Source organism: Miniopterus schreibersii, assembly GCF_964146895.1.
Source record: "Miniopterus schreibersii genome assembly, chromosome: 20".
NCBI classification, from domain to species: Eukaryota; Metazoa; Chordata; class Mammalia; order Chiroptera; family Miniopteridae; genus Miniopterus; species Miniopterus schreibersii.
Window position 1 is genome coordinate 22233757 of NC_138122.1, and position 18115 is coordinate 22251871.

Below are 18115 nucleotides of genomic sequence, written 5' to 3' on the forward strand. Positions count from 1 at the left end.
AGGGCTTCCGGCCTCTGCTCCGCAGGGCTCTAAAATCCCCGGCTCGGCGACTCCCGCCCCCTGTCTGGAATTAAGCCAATAGGAATCCGTCTCTCCGCAGGGACCAATAGCAATAAGGCTGAGCGAGGCCGGTGGGGGACGCACGGGGAGTGGGGGCGGGACAGAGAGCGTGGTCACGTGGGGCGGCGCGGGGTGGCTGTCGGGAGCTGGCCGGGCTGAGGGCGGCGGGGCCGGCGCCCGGCGTGAGGGATGGGGCTGCCCGCCGCGTAGAGGCCATGCCGCCCGGGTTCCGGGCCTGCCCCGCTCCGCGCCCCGGCCGCCGCGCCCCGCGTCCGCGCCGGCATGGTGAACCTGGCGGCCATGGTGTGGCGCCGGCTCCTGCGGAAGAGGTGGGTGCTCGCCCTGGTCTTCGGGCTCTCGCTCGTCTACTTCCTCACCAGCACCTTCAAGCAGGTCAGTGGCCTCTCGCCCTCCCGCGTTCGCTGCGGCCGCCGCGGGCAGCTCGGCCGGCCGCCCGCCTTCCTTCCCGGCTCCGGGAGGGTGGGCTTTCCTATCCCGGGGACTGAGGCCGCGCGGGGGGACCTGCTGCCCCGTGGGTGCCTAGGCCGGCGGCCGGGACTCGAACCCGGGGCTGCGGGCCCTTCCGCTCGTGCTTGTTACCCTCGTGCCCCTGCCCGCTTTCCACCTGCCCCGCCGGCGGGCGTTTCTTCCCTCATCTTGGGCGGTAGTTCGGTGCGGGGTCCGGGGGTGTCCCCGTGTGACGGGCGGGAAACCGCGACCCCGAGAGCGGAGCTGGCTGGGCCGGCGAGCGGCCGAGCTCCGAGGCCAGCGCTGCGTGTCTGCCCGTCGTTTAATCCGGGGACTCAGCGGCCCCCCGGGGAGACTCCGCAGGACCCCTGAGGTGCCCTTTCGGTGCACAGCTGGGGTGGGATGTTCTTCCCACCTCCTCACCGCCTTCGATTTCATTCCCTGCGAGCATTTCTAGGAGAAGAGACAGGCCGCTTTGGTAGGAGATGTTACCCAAAGCTGTCAGGTTTGTTTCCAAGTCCAGCTGGAGCGTTAGGGTTTTTAGGAAGGATGAACATACCCCCAGGGAGTTGTCGTTATTAAAAGCCCCCCCCTTTTCACTTTCAAGGGGCAAGTTCATAAATGAAATATATCAATGGCCAGAAAAGAAAGAAAACTTGGTGGTCACCCTCGTTTTAGCGGGTTGGCAGGGGAGCCGGGGAAAGGAGAGAGGGAAGAGTGTCCCACCTCCCACCTTAAGGAAACAGAGGCTGACTGTCGTAAGCGTCTTTTATTGACTCAGATGTGTGGGTGACACTCATGTGAAGGGAGTCGTTTTCTGCCACCTCACAGACAACTTCTCATGGCCACGTGTTGTCCCTTCTCCGCCTGATAGACCTGTGAGTGTGGTGAGCGAGCCCGGACCCAGACCTCTGCCATCCTCCTTGCCTGACCCAGGTGATCTCTGGCGTCATTGTTTAAGTACCAGCTCTGCGCTCTTGAGATCACAATTCATAACTCCAGCCTAGACCGGTCCAGAAAACCCCATATACTGTTATCTTCTGCCTCCACAGTGTATCCTGAATTTGTTCCTATCTCCTAATTGTCACTGCTGCCACCTTAAGTCAAGCTACCGTCATCTCCTGTCTGGACCACTGCCGCAGCCACCACCAGGCTTATGCCTCCTCTCTTGTCCTGCAGTCAGCTCTCTGCCCAGCAGCAGGGATGATAAAGTCAGTCAGTCAGGGCACTCTCCCCGGTGTTTCATTCTTTGGTTCTTAACTGCACTGGACAAACTCCAGACTGTTCCAGGATCTTGATGGATCTCTTATGTCACTTCAGGTCAGGCTGTTACTGCCTCAGGCCACACGGGGTGACACAATCTAAATTTCTTCACCTTGCCCGTAGACGTGCTTTATTTTCTTTGTGGTGGGAACTGAACACTTCTTGTTCATTTACTTGTCTAGCCGTCTCTTCTCCCTCGCCTTTCTAGAGAGTAATTTTCTTGAGAACAGAAAATTGTGTTGTTCATAGAATCCCAGCCCTTAGAATTCAGCCAGGCACTTTACGGGCACTCAAACATTGGAACAAACAAGTGAGTCTTTTTAATTGGAGCGATTTTTCCCTCTCAGTCTGGCACATTCGTACTAATTTTTCATGTCTCCTCTACAACCTCCCTTTAAGTGTTCTAGTGCACCTTGTTTGTTTTTTAAAATTACGTGTTTTTTTTTTTTAAAACCTGTGATTTATGACCATAATTGGGGTTAAAAATGTTTTTTTTGATGGAGGGTGATGATTGTGATTTCCATAAAATTGCTGGCAAAATTTTTGTTTTGGGTCTGATTCCCTCACAGCCTAACAAACACTAAGAATAAGAACTGCTTGAGCTATAACTTTGTGTGCCTGCCAGTCAGCCCCTGGCAACCACTGAGTCAACTTTCTGTCTCTACGGATTTGCCTATTCTGGACATTTCACATAAATGGAATCTTACAGTAGTATGTAGTCTTCTGTGTCTGGCTTCTTTCAGTTAGAAGCCCATGTTTTCAGGGTTCATCCATGTTGTAGCATGTGTTACTACTTCATTTTTATGTTCGAGTAATCCATATTTTGTTTTTCCATTCCTCAGTTGATGGACACTTGGATTATTTCCACCTTTTGGCTATTATAATGCTACTGTGTATGTTGGTGTACAAAGTTTTGTTTGGAAGTACGTTCTCAGTTCTCTTGGACTTGGTCCTAGCAGTGGAATTGATGGGTCATATGGTGACTTTATGTTTAACTTCTTGAGGAACTGCTAGACTGTTTGCTGAAGTGGTTGTACCGTTTGCAGTCAACCTTTAAGAAGCTACACTTGTCAAGTTCTGATGTAGCATCAAAGAGAATGGTCCGTAATTATCTGGAAAAGCCATTAGAATGCTCCTCCCATGTCCAGCTACACATCTGTGTGAGGTAGATTTTCTTCATGCGCTTCAGCCTGAATAACATACTGCAGCAGATTGAATGCAGGGGGAGATAGGAGAATCCAGCTGTCTTCTGCTAAGCCAGACACTTAACAGATTTGCAGAAATGTAAAGACATTTCTCACTGAATTTCCTTTTTTTGTTTTGAAAAATATTTTTTTCATACACACACAAAAAAACGATATGTTATTGTTAAACGAATAAGTAATGTACTGAAAACATTTTAAGAATTTGCTTTAATTTCCAGTATGAAAAATACCAACAGCCATAACCCCTATACACCCACATATTGGAAGTCCTCAGTAATTTTTAGGAGTATAAAAGGTCCTTGGGACCAAAAGCGTGGCTGACGTTCTGCCATACGCATTTGAGTGTGCTGCTCCTGTTTTGCACTCTGCTGCTGCTCCCCAGCTAGGTGACTCGAGGCAGGTCTGCTTCATTTTGCCTAGCCTCAGGGTCTTCAGTAAAATGGAGATGGCGATGGGGAACTAGTGGGGTGGGAGGGGGTTAGGATTAATTGAGAAGAGGCTGTGGAAAACTTCAGAGCTTAGGGTCCCGAGCTCTGCTTCAGTGAGCCCATGAACTCATGGAGCAGAGGTGATGCTTTTTGCCTAGAGAATAGTTGCTTATCCTCTACTGCTTTGAATTCCTCTTTTCTTTGCTTTTTGTGTTAATGCTTTGGGGGATAGTTTAAATTGTAGAGATGGGAGTAGAGGAGAAATTAGTGACAGTGGCGGGGACGCCATTGGGGGAGAGGATTGGGAATGGTGAGTGGTGCCAGGTGACTTGGGCACATTTATTTAACAAATGTTCAGTTAACACCAACTGTGTTGCTAGGCACTGTCTGCTAGATAATGGAGATGCAGTGACGGGCAAAGCAGATAAGGCCTTCCTCTCCAGGAGCCTCTATTCTGCTTGAGGGAGGAGGGCAGAAATGGCAGAAAAGCAAAGTTATTTCAGACAGTGATGTATCATTTGAAGGAAACTAAACAAGATGCCGTGATGGAGTGGCAAGGTGGGCCTAATGCTGGGTGGGGCGTGTGAGCTGAGATTACAGAAATCCCAACCTTGGAGTCAGAAGGGTCCTTAGAGGTCCTTTCATATAGGTAAATGGTCTCAGACTTGTTCAAGTGGTACAGTTTCTGAATATCTCAGGGCTATTTGCATAACTCCTTGAAAATACATGCACGCCTTCAGCTCTAAAATCATTAACTAGGTAAATTGGTGCCAAGTTAGATACTGGCTGAAGTAAAGTAGAATAAATCCTAAGAGAGAGTTGCTAACCTGTTTTTTCCACTCATCACCAAGGTACATGTCTTTTCAGAAAGTGTGTAAAGTACTGCACAGGGTAGAGGAGGGAGCTGACCTGGAGTCTTACCAACCAGAGGGAGTCACTGATGATATTTGGGCATATTCTCTTCCTTCATTTTTCATATTTTAAAAATATAACTGGGCATACTGTTTCTTCACTTAACATATATGCATTGTCCCCATCTTTAAAAGTGCTTTTCAAGTATAGCTTTTTTATAACTAAAATCTTCCTTGATCAGGCTACATTGAGCCGTTCATTCCCCAAATATTAGACATTTGGAATGCATTCTAGCCTTTATCCCCCCTTTTTTCTTTTGAGAACTATAAACAGATCTTTTAATGACAGTGCCTTCTGTGTAAGTGCTTCACTACTTACATGGAACATTTCTCTCATTTGACCCTTATGATAACCCCTGAAAAATAGAGAGGACAGTTATTAATATACCCCCTTTAAAATCAGAGGTGAAGTAACATGCATTAGTAATAAAAACAGTTTGGTAGCTCCTGAACAGTTTATGAGTAAAGTTCTTGTGTTTGTATGTTTGTTCCTTTTGTTCCTGCTCTTTTCTTTGTACCCTAGTGTAGCTCCTGTGGACATCTGTGGTGGCTGATGGCACTCATTTCTGTTACCTCTGTCAGCTGCCCTGGAGGCTCTTTGGGAATAGAGAACCTAGCTACCTTTGTCTCTGTCTCCTTAACATATAGTAAGATCTTGATACTTTTGAATGAACCTTGAATGGAAAAAATATGTGTGTGTGTGTGTGTGTGTGTGTGTTTATATATATAAAAGCTTAAAATTGAGACAACCTGATAGGTAGGTGGAACATTTTGGGAAAGGTTTAAAACTACCTCTCCAGTAAAGGAACCCGCTTAGTGCCCCTTCACCATACCCTTTGCAAGACTAGATTTGCACACCTGGGAACTTGTACTAATTCATTACCATTACTATCTTAAACAATCTCTACAATCTTTTTTGATTGTATAGCCCTTATCTAATTCTTTTGGCAAGATCTTGAATATTCATGTTTGAAAGCGATTTCAAGTGTGGGAAAATTGCCTTCCTGTTTACCAGGACTGTCGTTATGTGGAAGAGGTCCTTCTGGGCTGCACTTGTCCGTGAACTCATATTTTTCCCCCCCAGGAAGAATAACAGGATAGTTTGAGAGTACTGTTAAGAGCACTTTTAACCTTGTAAGAGCCAGTTTACTGTACTTTGACCAGCCTCTTAACACTCTTTATGGCTGTTCATTTATCTAGGGTAGCATTTGATGCTCAGTTTAGTTTGCACATAGCTTGATTCTGCAGTTAACTGATAGGTCCCAGCAGAGCCGAGGAGTATGAATTTGCAGGTAGTTAAGCATGTGCACCTAAGTGATTTGTCCCATATTCCCAAGGCTTCTGAACTTAGCTCCTCTTCTTGCACCCACCAAGGAATACAGGTGTTGTTTTTGCATAGCCCATCCTGCTCCTGCTGGTGCAGTTCTTTCCTTTAAAAGAAAATGAAAGCCACCTTGAAGGATTGTTTTACACTAGTAATTTAAAGAACAAAATCTAGTCCTGGTGTGGTGGTGGTAAAATTGTAAACACTGTTTTATGTAAATGCCGATAATATTACAGATGGTATATATAATTTTGGGGAAGTTATTTGGCACTGTATGGCATCAACTACTAATAACTACTACTACAAATTATTCAAGACAATAAACAAAAACTGCATTTTTATTGCAGTGCTATCTATGATAACAAACATAGAATGGGCTAAATGTTGATCTGTAGAAGATGTGTTTACTAAACTATGGCACATCAACATGATGGATTATTATATAGCTTTAAAAATGTGATTCTCAGGATAATGTAGATGCTTGAATGGTTTACCATCTAATTAGTGTCAAGAAGCGCTGAATGCAAAGCATCCTCATTTGTGAGTATAAACACCAGGGTCAAAGGCTAGAAGTTAATATGCAGAACTAGGTAGCGCTTTATGTAAGTGATGGGATTGTGGTCAATTTTTGTCTTTAATGGTGGTAATTATGCCTTTTTAAAAAATCTTTTTTATTTTGTAATAATTACAGATTTACAGGAAAGTTTCAAGGATAGTACAGCGTTCCTATAGATCCCTTACTTAGTGTCTCCTATTGTTAATGATAATTATGTTTTTAAATAATGTTTTTATCATTTTGAAAACAAAAATATTCCAAAGATGACAAAAGCTGTTAATAATCACTTATATCTCTTCCATGTTAATAGTTTGTAGTATACCTTTCCATATCTTTATCTCAGCTGTAACACTTTTATTTACATTTATAATGTGCACATAATCCAGGGACATTCATGTAAGTACTCCAGTTGTGAGGCATAGCCCTAATTTATTATTTTATTCTATTTTTCTGCATTTGATTTCATGACTTTGGCTCAGATTTTTCTCATACCAGGGGAGTGCAGATTCCTGTTGTGCAAGCTTTAAAAATCATTTCTGTCCTGTTGCTGTAGTTTCTATGAAAAAATTGGTGAAAATGCAAGAAATGCTACTTTAACCTTCTTGTTATGGTCTCTTTGTAGGAGGAGAGGGCAGTGAGAGATCGGAATCTCCTCCAGGTTCAAGACCATGATCAGCCCATTCTGTGGAAAGTGCAGTTCAACTTGGGCAATAGCAGTCGGCCCAGCAACCAGTGCCGGAACTCCATTCAAGGGAAGCACCTCATCACGGACGAACTAGGTGAGGCTGGCTTCCTTCTCCTGCAGTCAGTGAAGTACCCTGGTACGACCATTCATAGGGTTTTCAGATGGGAATTTTATGGAATGCCTTTCCTTTCTTGTTCATTTTCAACATTTCTCACATCTTCTTTGTCTTGCATACCTAACTCATTGTTCAGGGTTCCCCTCAACATCAGAGAAGCTTGGTTTGATCTTTCTAACTCTGAAGCTCCTTATGCCTATAACTTAGAGTTTTAGCATTTTATCATGCATGAGCCCCTAGACTACTTCCTGCCAATCTCTACAGCTCGCCTGCCTTTTCTTCTCATCTTGGTCAACTCTAGGATAGGAGCTCAGCTCTCCTCCTTGGTGACCTGAATAATATTCACAGAGCATTGGCACTTAGGCAATGCATTTGTTGATGACTGACTGGATAATCTCAAGTGAATTATAAACACATTTAAAATGTGTTACTCTTACAGTTAAAATATCAGCCTGTCTGTTTTGGTGCTTTCTCCCAGACTTTTCTTGCTTCCTTTTAGTCAAGAAGAAAGGTAATTTCTTTGCTGGTGAAGTAGTTGGACTAGACAGCGGCTAAAGTTCTTACCACTTTAAGATTGGCTCAGTCTTCCCAAAGAGAGACTCCCACTAATCCTTAGCCTGCCTTAATTGAGCTCTTGCTATGTGCTGAGCACTAGGCTGAAGCTTTCCTTAAATATCTCTTTTGATTTTTGCAACAGTCCTATGAGGTCTAGGTGTTGCTGTAATATTGATAAAGGTATTGTCACTTTGTAGGTGAAGAGACAGGCACCGAGAGGTTAAGGAACTTACAGAAAAAGCATATAACATTGCAAATAACCTGTGTTTTTTTTTAACAGAGTAAAGTTTGGTAAAGGGAAGTTACTTTCACAAGGTGACACAGCTAGTCAGCAGGCAGATATGGGACTAGGACTGAACTTGGAGTTCAGTGCTTTTTTTCTTATAGACTCTTTTGTTTGTATGACACTCATAGTGAGAAAACATGACATCTATGCCTTGGCTTTAATATTTAATACTAGATTATGAATGACAATTTGTCATTTTGTAGCTAGCCAAAGAATAATTTTCCTCTGATTAATTTGAATGAGATAAAGACTGAGACTTAAGTAAAAAGTTCCCAAGAATCAATCAATTAAAAATTCAAGAGCCATAGATTATATTTTACCTCCATGAATGTGGAAGAAAGGGAGAAGCAGTTTGATAAAGAAAATTTGCAGGAATTTTTGCCTTTTAGGAAGCAGGTGTCACCATGAATATTGCCAGGGTAACACGTTATTAAATAAGACAACCAATTAGAATTTCAGACTTTCAAAGGTTAGAAGTTAATTTCTCAGTCACTAGCAGCACACTCTGTGGTTGTGATCTTCCAGGGTTCCTTGTTGGAAATGACGTTTGCATGATTAGATTTATGTTGCAAAAGGTGAGAACTTGGTGAGCTTTTTTTCACCAGAAATTAGAAAGACCTGTGGTTTCAAGTTTGCTGGCAGTTAGCACTGGGGAGAGAAAGAAGGCCTGAGGTGCTTACACTGAGAATGTGGGAAAGAGAGAAGAGAAGAAAGATAATTTCAACAAGTGGGAGTTGAGGTCACATTAGATTTTACGTCTTCCTGACCCAGAAGTGGTAAGATTGCTGTGTATCATTTGGGGCAGAATTTTGAGAAACATTTTGGCTTACTCAGATTTTTATTTATAATCCCTGTGAAGAAAACGAGTAAGAATAGTTAGGAATAATCCCAGAAACATTTGCAATGGTGTAGGAATCATCCTCTCTTACTTTAGAAGGCAGGGTGGCATAGTTCAAGTAACAGAAAGCACCAGTTCCCAGGTGAGTCCTAGTTTTCTAAGTGTGAGTGAGGCTCTTCTCATCTCCTTCATTGTTGGGTTACTGGTGCCTCCTGCTTTTGCACAGACTTTCTTTCCCAGAGTAGTTTCTGAAAACAACCTTATATTTCACCAGGTCTCATTCTCTGAGGATTAAGAAGCTGGGGCATTTGGAATGGAATGACCTAGGAACAGCTGCTCTGCACCTGTGGGCCTGGGCATACACCTGTGAGCTCGTGTGTGCACCTGGGAATTTCCCAGGGGCCAAGTGGTGTCCCTCATGCACTTATTCCCACATTTTCCCTCCCATTCCCAGAAGGATGTAGAGAAATGTCTGTTTAACAGCTCTGAACAATAAGTTAACTTTTGCAAGGTGACTCAAAGTTGGACGTGGATTGGCTGGGTTGGAGGGAGTGTGTGTATAGAGACGATGGGATTTATGGGGAGTAGACGGAATTAGGATTTTTCTTTCTTGGGTATTGGAGGATTCCGTTTCCCTAATGCTGAGGGATAATTGAATACTTGGCATGTATAATTAAAAGCAGCCTAAAACAATTTATAAAGGTAAGGTGTGACTACTTATATTTTTAAAATCCTCCAAACTACTAAATAAATGGCAAGCATTTAAAAGATGCTTGCAAGGGTGATGGAGGGGGGTGTTTGTTTTTGATCTAGAAGGGTCTCACTTTCAGGAATTAATTTCTTGATTTTTCCTATTTTCAGATTTTTGTTTGAAAAAAATGGCAGTTTTCTTCAGGCATAAATGAAAAATGACTTCCTTAGATTAGAACAGGAAAATACAGGGGTCACTTGACATGGTGAATAAATAAAACACACGACAGCAGACTAACAGGTCATGTCATTTTAGGTAGATGAGGGTGTGGAGCCTATTTCTCATGTGGGAGTTCGTGTTTTTTTAAAGGATTGCATGTAGGAAGCAAGCCCTCATCATGTAGTGTCTGATTCCTACCTCTTTGGTGCTGAGGATGTTCCAAACTCCAGATTCTGTCTGTTCTTTGCATGAAGTGCCTTCCTTGCTGCGTCCAGATTACCCCTGGTAGGGAGTTGGGAGGCCTGCTGGTTTCATACTCAGGGTAGTCTCTGACTTGCAGGATACGTTTGTGAAAGGAAGGCTTTGCTGGTGAATGGCTGCTGTAACGTCAACGTCCCGGGCACCAAGCAGTACTGCTGTGATGGCTGCTTGTCCAACGGCTGCTGCAGCGCGTATGAGCACTGCGTGTCCTGCTGCCTGCAGCCCAACAAGGTACAGAGGGCTGCTCTGTCTTCTACATCTGCTCTGTCTTTCTGCCTTTATTTTATGATGAGCATTGGATTCTTCTGAAAATAGAACTTAGAAGGGAACTTTGTACCTGTCAGAAATTACTGCCCTGAAGTAGCCTTTGTCTACCAGGAAGGAGGTGCTTCCAGTTACTTGAATGGTTCTTCTGCAGAATGAGCCATTGTGTTGCTAATCAGGCACCTAATGGACAAGATACCAGGGCTCTGGCCCATTTGTGCCGGCTGCCTCCTTCTCTCTTACCCCCACCCCTACCCCCCCATGGGCAGTCTCTTAGTTTAGGAGGAATATCCAAGGTTACCTTGTGCTGCTGAGTCTGGAATTTATTACAGGTACTGACTTTTGTTTCCATAGCAACTTCTCCTGGAGCGCTTCCTCAACCGGGCAGCTGTGGCATTCCAGAACCTCTTCATGGCAGTCGAGGATCACTTTGAATTGTGTTTGGCTAAATGCAGGACCTCATCCCAGGTCAGAAGCTCTGATGTTTCTAGCTGGGGGATGGCTGGGTGGGAGTTATGGCTAGAAGAAAACTTGGAAATGTGATAATGGAGGTATGATTATGATACATTATATGATATGGTGATAAGGGAGAGGAGATTCAAATGAAGCTTGTTTGGTGGAATGATAGTGTTCAGAATGCCAACGTGAGATTTATACAAATTAGAGAAGTAAAGCATTTATATTAAATTAAGGTCTAATCAACTTGCATCTCCCCTATCTGATTGGCACGTCTATACTTTAAGTGGGAGCTTAAAATTATTCTCAAGTCTGGGTGGAATCCTAATAGTCCAGTTTCTGAGAGAAGTTCTCTCAGAGCTAAGGCTTTTCAGCAGCCACTCATTGAGAGTAAGTAGTAATTTGTTCTGGAACAGAGTTATGGTTTATTTTAGGATTCGAGGGGATGGGGCAGGTGGTGTTTAAAAATACATGAGTAAATGTGTAGGTTGTCAAGCTCTCAATACTCATTAGCATGCTGTCATTAAGTGCTTTGCTCTTCGGGCACTAAACATCGCACCTGCTGCTGAGAGCGGCTGAAAGTCTTGCTTTCCATCACTCTGTGTCCTTGCTCTCAGCTTTTGTGGTTGGGCCGTTGTGGGGGCTCTTTGTAAAATCACCAGACGTGTTCATTACACAAGCACACTTCTTCTGGCTTCTATTCATGGTGTCTCCAAGACTGTACTGGCTTCGCCTGAGATAACTGACTCATTTGTCATTTTCTGGAACTCTTGTACTCTTTGCCAGATGTCTGTAGTCCACCTTTTGATTTTACGCCGCTTTTTATGTCTCTGGTCTGCTCTTAGAGCATTCAGCATTATTGGGTAAATGTTTCAGGGATTATAATGAGCATTTGAAAACATGAAGAAATTCCTGATGGGCTTGTTTTGTTGGAAGAGCTTTCCACTTGAATGGGCCTTAAAGGAAATGTGGAGGAAGGCTGAACACAGGACTCATTTTGATTCAATTTCTCGCTCATTCTGAGAGACGCCAGAGAAGGCGAAATATTTTCTTTCCTTAACTGATAAAAACTCAGGAGTTATTTCCAATTGTGAGTGAAGATGCTAAACTTTCTGACTTAGTCTTTTTGTGGTAAAGAGAGATTTCCCAGTTTCCAGTTTGTTTTGATAGCAGTATCCCAAGAAAGAGAAGCTTTTGGCTCCACGTTTATAAATTGGATTAATACTTTCAATGTAGATGTTTGATATTGGGCTTGGGCTAATTAATGAACTCTAGACTAGCCAAAACTCAAGTTGCCTGTGTGAAAACAAATTGCTGAAAAATTAGCCATTGGGATGTTTGTCTGTTTTAAATCACACTTCCCATTTGCTTAGCCAAATGAGGCTTGCCTGTATTGTGGGATTTGGCTCACGTGCCAAACCTAGAGATACATAAAACTTTATGAAAGCGATTTGAAGTATATCTTCTCCGTATCTGCAGGGTTCAGTGCCAGCTCCTGAATTTCTCTGAAGCACAAGGTCAGGTGCATAACACCCACTGGATCTTACTCTAATATAAAATAATTTGAGAAAAAATAGTTGTCTCAAGTTGCCCAGGTTACAGCAAGGTTGTTAAAAAACTCACTGGTGTATGTAAAAAGAAACAGTCATGCAGTGATGTTATGTCCATTTTCATGCTCTTCATTGGCATTCTGCGTGGAGTATTCGCCTTTGTTCCAGAAAGTGCCTTGGAGCCTTTTAGTGACATTTGGAGATGGATTTGGCCAGGCTCCTGCAGGGAGTGTCTGACTGCAGCCCTGCTCTGACTTTCGCAGCTTGGAAAGGGAGGTGTGTGCGACTGCTCTCTCACAGAGCTCTTATCTACCCTTTTGCCAACAGAGCGTGCAGCACGAGAACACCTATAGGGATCCCATAGCAAAATATTGCTACGGAGAGAGCCCTCCTGAGCTCTTCCCAGAGTGATGGGTGCAGAAGACTTGCTGAGCTCACGCGGCCGAATCACTTGCAGCCTGAAGCCAGGCCTCAGCCATCGCTGGTCCCTTGGAAGAAGAGAGAGGTGTTGTGCAGAAACCTTGGCTTTGAACACTTCTTGGGCTACTCTTTGGCTTCACTCCCTGACAGGCTTTACGAGATGGGACTGTTCCGTAAAGCAGCTTGGAAACACCAACGAGTCACATTTGAAAAAGACAAAACTGCAGATGACCTTGCGGAGGATTTGGCGCTGTGGCCACCTCCACCATTGTAGCTGCTCGGGGACCGACGGTCATTCACTGCTCATCTGGACCCTTCACTGTAAAGTTATTTATTGGATTTCTTTGTAGTATTGGGAAAATTATAATTTTTGTATTGGGAAATGCCTTGATAGTCGAATATATTCAAGGAAATTGTTGTTGCTGTTGTTTTCTTGTGTTCTTGAGTTTCATGAGTTAAATCATCCCTTCACCCAGATAAAATGGCCTCTAAGAACGTGCATGTTCTCTCAAGGTAGTTATTTTGGTTTAGTTTTATCAGCATCCTCAGGAGTGGGCCCTGAACACTGTATGCTGACATCTAAAATTGTCTGCAATCTCAAAGACACTGTTCCATTCTAATCTGGTGCCAAGTTTCCAGCAGCTGGCACCATGTGCTTTCAGATTTTTTTTAGAGATATCTGGAATACTTGTATACCTCTGTGTGAGCATAATTTTAAAGGGAGTCTGACATACTGTTCCAGAAGATTTTGTTCTTGTTTCCTTTGAAGCAACTGGTCTGCTCAGCTGTGGTCCAGGGGAGCCTCGGGACCATCACCACAGCCTCCTCTCCTCCTGTCATGGGAACCTGGTGTCAAGGCAATTCCTCCATGGTGCTGCATCTAGCAGCTGGCTATAAGAAGTTTTCCTTTATTGCTTTCAGCTTCGTGAATGTTACAGGTACAGACATTCGGTTTCCCTATGATTTGCAAAGAAGAAGAAAACCCAAGTTTCTGGCAAGGAGCTGTAAGAGACTCAGCCACTGCCCTCAGTGGGGTGAGTGAACGAGTGCCGGACATGCGAGCTGCTGGTCCACATGCTTCCAGGTGCGCCCTGTGTTTCTAGAACACTAAACCAATTGGTTTGAAATGTTAGATCCCAAGAAATGTATTCAGCTTGCAGGGGACTTTTTGGGAACTCTGTATTCCTTGGTGCTAAAGCAAACTGTATGTGAAAGAAGTGCATCTGGACGTTCTGCCATCTCATCGTCTGCCGTAATTGATGTGAGATTTGAGTGTGTTTGCTGTGGTCACTGGTATCAGCCTCTCATTTGAGCTTATTTGAACTCTTGAGCAATATAACATTTAACGTGAAAGGAGTTACGTCAAAGGTTACCCGTGGATGTTAACTTTGTACGTGAATATTGACTTGGCACACTTTGCATTTTTCATGCTTCCACAAACAGTATCCACAGCCCGTGATAGAGAATTAAGCTCACTGTGTTTCCACCTCCTAGATGAGGCAATAGTCAGAGGTGAAGTGACTTCTCAGAGTCCCCGCTGAGATTTAATGACAGAATCAAAACAAGAACTTCATCTGGGTCCCGGGTCCACTGTCCTTCCCACTGCCTCTCGCCAGCTCCAATGCTGACTCATCCATAAACATCCCCCTAAGAGCGTGTAGATTTCAGTTGTCCAGGCCAAAAGGGGAGAGGTGGCACAAATGGCCAAATTGGGTCGATAAGCCAAAGGTCATTTTCATTTGGCCCTGAAATATGTTTTTTGTACTTAAGTCAGTTAGGGGCATGTTCACTGTTTTGGAAACTCCCGATGCTGCAGAGGACATAATGAAATCACCCAAGAACCTGGACTGGCATCCCCAGCCTTCCAACCCAGGACCTCTCCCTGCTCTCCAAACCCTGGTTTGTTTCTGGTTGCCCTGACTGAGGGTTTCTAGAATTAGAGACCTTGTCTTGGTTTTGTATGCCCAGAACCTAGCAAAGTGCATGATACACACTGGAATTTTAGGAAAGGATCAAAGAAGGGACATAACACCTTTAATTTAGAAAAAGATTATTAAATATTGAGTGTTTGAAGCTAAACGTAGTTGGGTAATTCAAAGCTTTTCCCCCAATTCTGAATCTTAATCACTGTGCTTCCTGCTGAGGCAGTAAAGATGAAATATGTCAACTGGGAGAGGAACAACCAGTAAAGTGGGGAAAGGGCGCTGAGATGGGCATGAACAAAGGAGAGAATGACCTGCCTCCACGGGACCAGGGACTCTGGGTGGCTTTGCTGGAGCTGGCATTGAAGGAGAGCTTGACAGCTCTTGGGAAGCAGAGGATGGTTTTAGAGCAGTGAATGTGATATCAGACTGCTGCTCCTAAGAACCAATGTGGGGGGCCTTGGGGCTATATCTTGGTTGGTGTAGCTGCAAAGGAACTCAGGAAGGGTCACATCATACCCTTTTTCCATCCAGATTTATAGATAAATTGTAGATATACAGAGATGCTGCCTGTTTTGTATCCTCACAGTAATTTTATTACTATTTTTAAAAGAATTCATGGTAAAGATAAAAAATTTCAGATTAAGAAATATGTAGAGATGAAGTAATAATCTAAAATCACATATCCTAGAGATAAGTCCGTTGTTTTCCCTCATGACTTTGTAAGCAGAAGTGAGAGCACTTTTTCCTCTTGAAAACGGTCCTATAATGGACATCCTTGTAAGTTACAAATAGGCCCATATAATGTTTAATACATGGTGTCAATTTCATGGATATACAATAATGTTATTAATCCCCTGCTGAGCACGTTTAGCTTACTACCTTTTTTGCTATTACCAGTAATGCGTTGATAATATGCTTTTACAGACACATTTTTATATTTGATAACTTCTCACCAATTTTTACTCTCACCTGTACTACATGGGAGTCTCTTGCCATACTCTTGAGAACCCTGTTACCATTTTTAACTCTTTACTGATGGATCTCAGTGTCCTCATTTGTATTTAATTTCTAGTGAGGTGAGCCCTTTCCCATGTTTTGGTTGGCCGTTTATTGTTCAGACATGAAGTGCCTCTTGGTGACCCTAACAGCATTTTTGCATGAAAGAAGCCTAAGCCCCTTTCCTTTCCTTCCTCAGCCCTGTGCTACACCTACCTACTGTGTATACAGAAGCAAGTAGCTCCTGTGTTAACTGACTTTTCCAGTTGACGGAGGGCGGCGAACAGGGCCAGTTTGTCTGGAGACATTTTTGTCATAATGGTGGGGATGTGGTGCGTCGCGTAGACGGAGGCCAGGGCTGCTGCCTGAACACCCTGCCAGTGCCCAGGACAGCTCCCAGGACACAGCATTACCCGGTTCCAAATGGCAGCCAGAGGCCCTTCTCCCAGGTCATGTTTCCCCCTTAGGTTGAACAGAAGAGCTGCAGGAGCTGCAGGCTGACTTTATTATGTCCCTGCCCTTGCTTTCTGCGGAGCTGAAGTGCTGCTGATTAAATTATCCTGAAATCCCACAGGACCTGCTACTTCCTCGCAGGTCTCTCGCAGCCCAGTGCTGCCTCCAGGAACAACATTATTACTCTGCTATGGTGTCCTTCGCACACTGACACGACCCAGGTGCCGGCACCCTCCCCTCTGCAGTGACCTGGAGGTTTATATGCAGCGCCCTCCCCCTCCCCTCTGCAACCGAATTGCTTTCCCCAGGACTGCCACAGCAGCTCTTTTCACGGAGGGACTTTGGTGGGGGGGGGGGAGGGAGGATGGGAATGCCACTGCAGATTCCACTTGGAAAACTAGTCATTCTATAAAAAGGTACCACATAGTAAATAGTAATTATTTTTAAAAGCCAGTGGTGTTAGGAGAGTTCTTTCTACACACTTTTCCAACTAGCATGTCACCGCATTGTCTCCCAGGCCTTTTCCTGTGGGCCTTTTTCTTGCAGTTTGTCCGTGGTGTGAGTACAGTTTTGGGTCCCTGTTTTCTCTCAGTCACGTGTCTGCGATGTTCCTTGTCCAGTCTGCATCCACATGAAGAACAGGAGAGTGGAACCTCATCACTTACCTGTGTGTATACACCTTGATTCAGGTCTTTGTTAAAGCAGGACGGCTGGACTTTGTACGATGAAAGTACAGCCTTTAATATCATAATAAAACAATGTGGCCAGTTACAACCGATGGGTGAAGCAGTTCATTTAGATATTTGAACAGGAGTCCAGTTCTATTTTTTCTTAGGACTGACTGCACGATTTGGGGCCCCAAGGGACCAGAACACATCACTGCTAGAAATGCATTGTTTGTAAGTGGGTGCTTTCAGAGGTTTTTGATAGGGTGAATATTTTTTGCAGTCTTTGGACCTTTTTCATTCATAAATTTTTTATGTAGAGTAGGCTGGCTCTGGTCAGCTTGCATTCAGATTATCACAGAATTGTAGTATTGGCTAAATGAGAAATCACCATTATCAGTGAAATTGATTTCTTGCAGAGCCAAAATTCTGATTTTTGTGACCAAAGAGCCCACCACGTGTTTTGTGACAGAGCTCGTGTCTCCCAGCAGCTGGTCCTTGGCTTTGGCTCTCACAGGGTGTGTGGAGACCAGCCATCTGGAGCCCATTTCCCTCAAACCAGAGCTTCCCCCTCTCTTGAAGATTACAACTGGGGCGAGCCATTTTCTGCCTCTTCCTCCTCAAATTTTAAATAGACACCATATTCTTCTCTGCTGGGACCAACTTATCATGTATTGCCGCTCTGCACCTGTGCAAACAGCTGCTGTGTTTTCCATCATAAAAACAGCTGCATTTGGCAGGGAAGCACAGGACTGTACTCGGTAGCTGCACCTTAATCCAGTGCTAAATTATTTAGGTGTGCTTAACCTGAGATACCCGGAGCGCCGTGGAATTCCTAATAAGGGCTTCTGCAGTCATTGCTGTAAAAGGTCGTCTTCTCATTTCTCCTGTGATTGCAGGTCAGAAATCTTAAAATGTAGCAATTACATTTTAAAAATGTGTGAAATTACAAAGAAATTAAATTGTGCCAAATTGATTCCTATACCCCACAGATAACCACTAATTAAAGTTTTGATGTAAAGTTTTGCCTATATTTTGTATATCAATCTGTATTTTGTGTTAGTACGTAAATCAAGGTAGAATCCTGCTGTATGGTATTTAAAAATCAACAGTTCCTGTTAGATTGATTTAACCCAGTTATAGCTAATTAGTTGACAAAGCAGGAAAGCGTGCATACTTACGGCATCCGGCCTCTAAAATAAAGTCAGGTTAGAGGGGAAAGCCCTCTCCTAATTGCACGCAATCTTGGCTTTGCATTTCTGCACCTCTTTCCTTGTAATTTTTACCCAGTGGGAAAATAAGTATTTTTCTTCACAAATAAATTACAGGCATTCCTCCTCTGCCAGAGTTATTTGCATGCCATTCACGTTAGTGAACCACTAAATGCAGAAATTTTTTAAAAAGTACATTAAAAGGTTGGTAAGGACACGTGGTTCCATCTTGCTGGATGGCTGGTGCAGGGAAAGGATGTTCTGAGCTCAAGGCAGCCCAGGTTTCCTGCAAACCAGATCATCTCTGTCA

At 43.9% G+C, this 18115-nt stretch overlaps 1 protein-coding gene across 2 annotated transcripts; it reads left to right on the forward strand.

Annotated features, from left to right (window-relative positions):
• The first annotated feature begins 140 nt into the window (after positions 1 to 140).
• SPRING1 (SREBF pathway regulator in golgi 1) lies at positions 141 to 17627 on the forward strand. Of its 2 annotated transcripts, none has more exons than XM_081122789.1 (5): positions 141 to 453; positions 6838 to 6994; positions 9945 to 10096; positions 10484 to 10597; positions 12463 to 17627. In XM_081122789.1, the coding sequence occupies exons 1-5, from the start codon at positions 343 to 345 to the stop codon at positions 12544 to 12546; spliced, it is 618 nt and encodes a 205-aa protein (XP_080978915.1). In that variant the 5' UTR covers positions 141 to 342; the 3' UTR covers positions 12547 to 17627. The 2 variants fall into 2 exon arrangements, with proteins under 2 accessions (XP_080978915.1, XP_080978914.1); XM_081122788.1 differs by having other exon boundaries at positions 193 to 389; positions 12463 to 12973.
• The last annotated feature ends 488 nt before the right edge of the window (positions 17628 to 18115 follow it).

Excerpts from the sequence above, each read along its gene's own strand:
- SPRING1 (XM_081122788.1), top strand. The coding sequence starts at position 276 with ATGCCGCCCGGGTTCCGGGCCTGCCCCGCTCCGCGCCCCGGCCGCCGC. Across the intron at positions 390-6,837 it reads CGCCGGCTCCTGCGGAAGAG|GAGGAGAGGGCAGTGAGAGA; the intron begins GTGGGTGCTCGC and ends GTCTCTTTGTAG. Across the intron at positions 6,995-9,944 it reads CCTCATCACGGACGAACTAG|GATACGTTTGTGAAAGGAAG; the intron begins GTGAGGCTGGCT and ends TCTGACTTGCAG.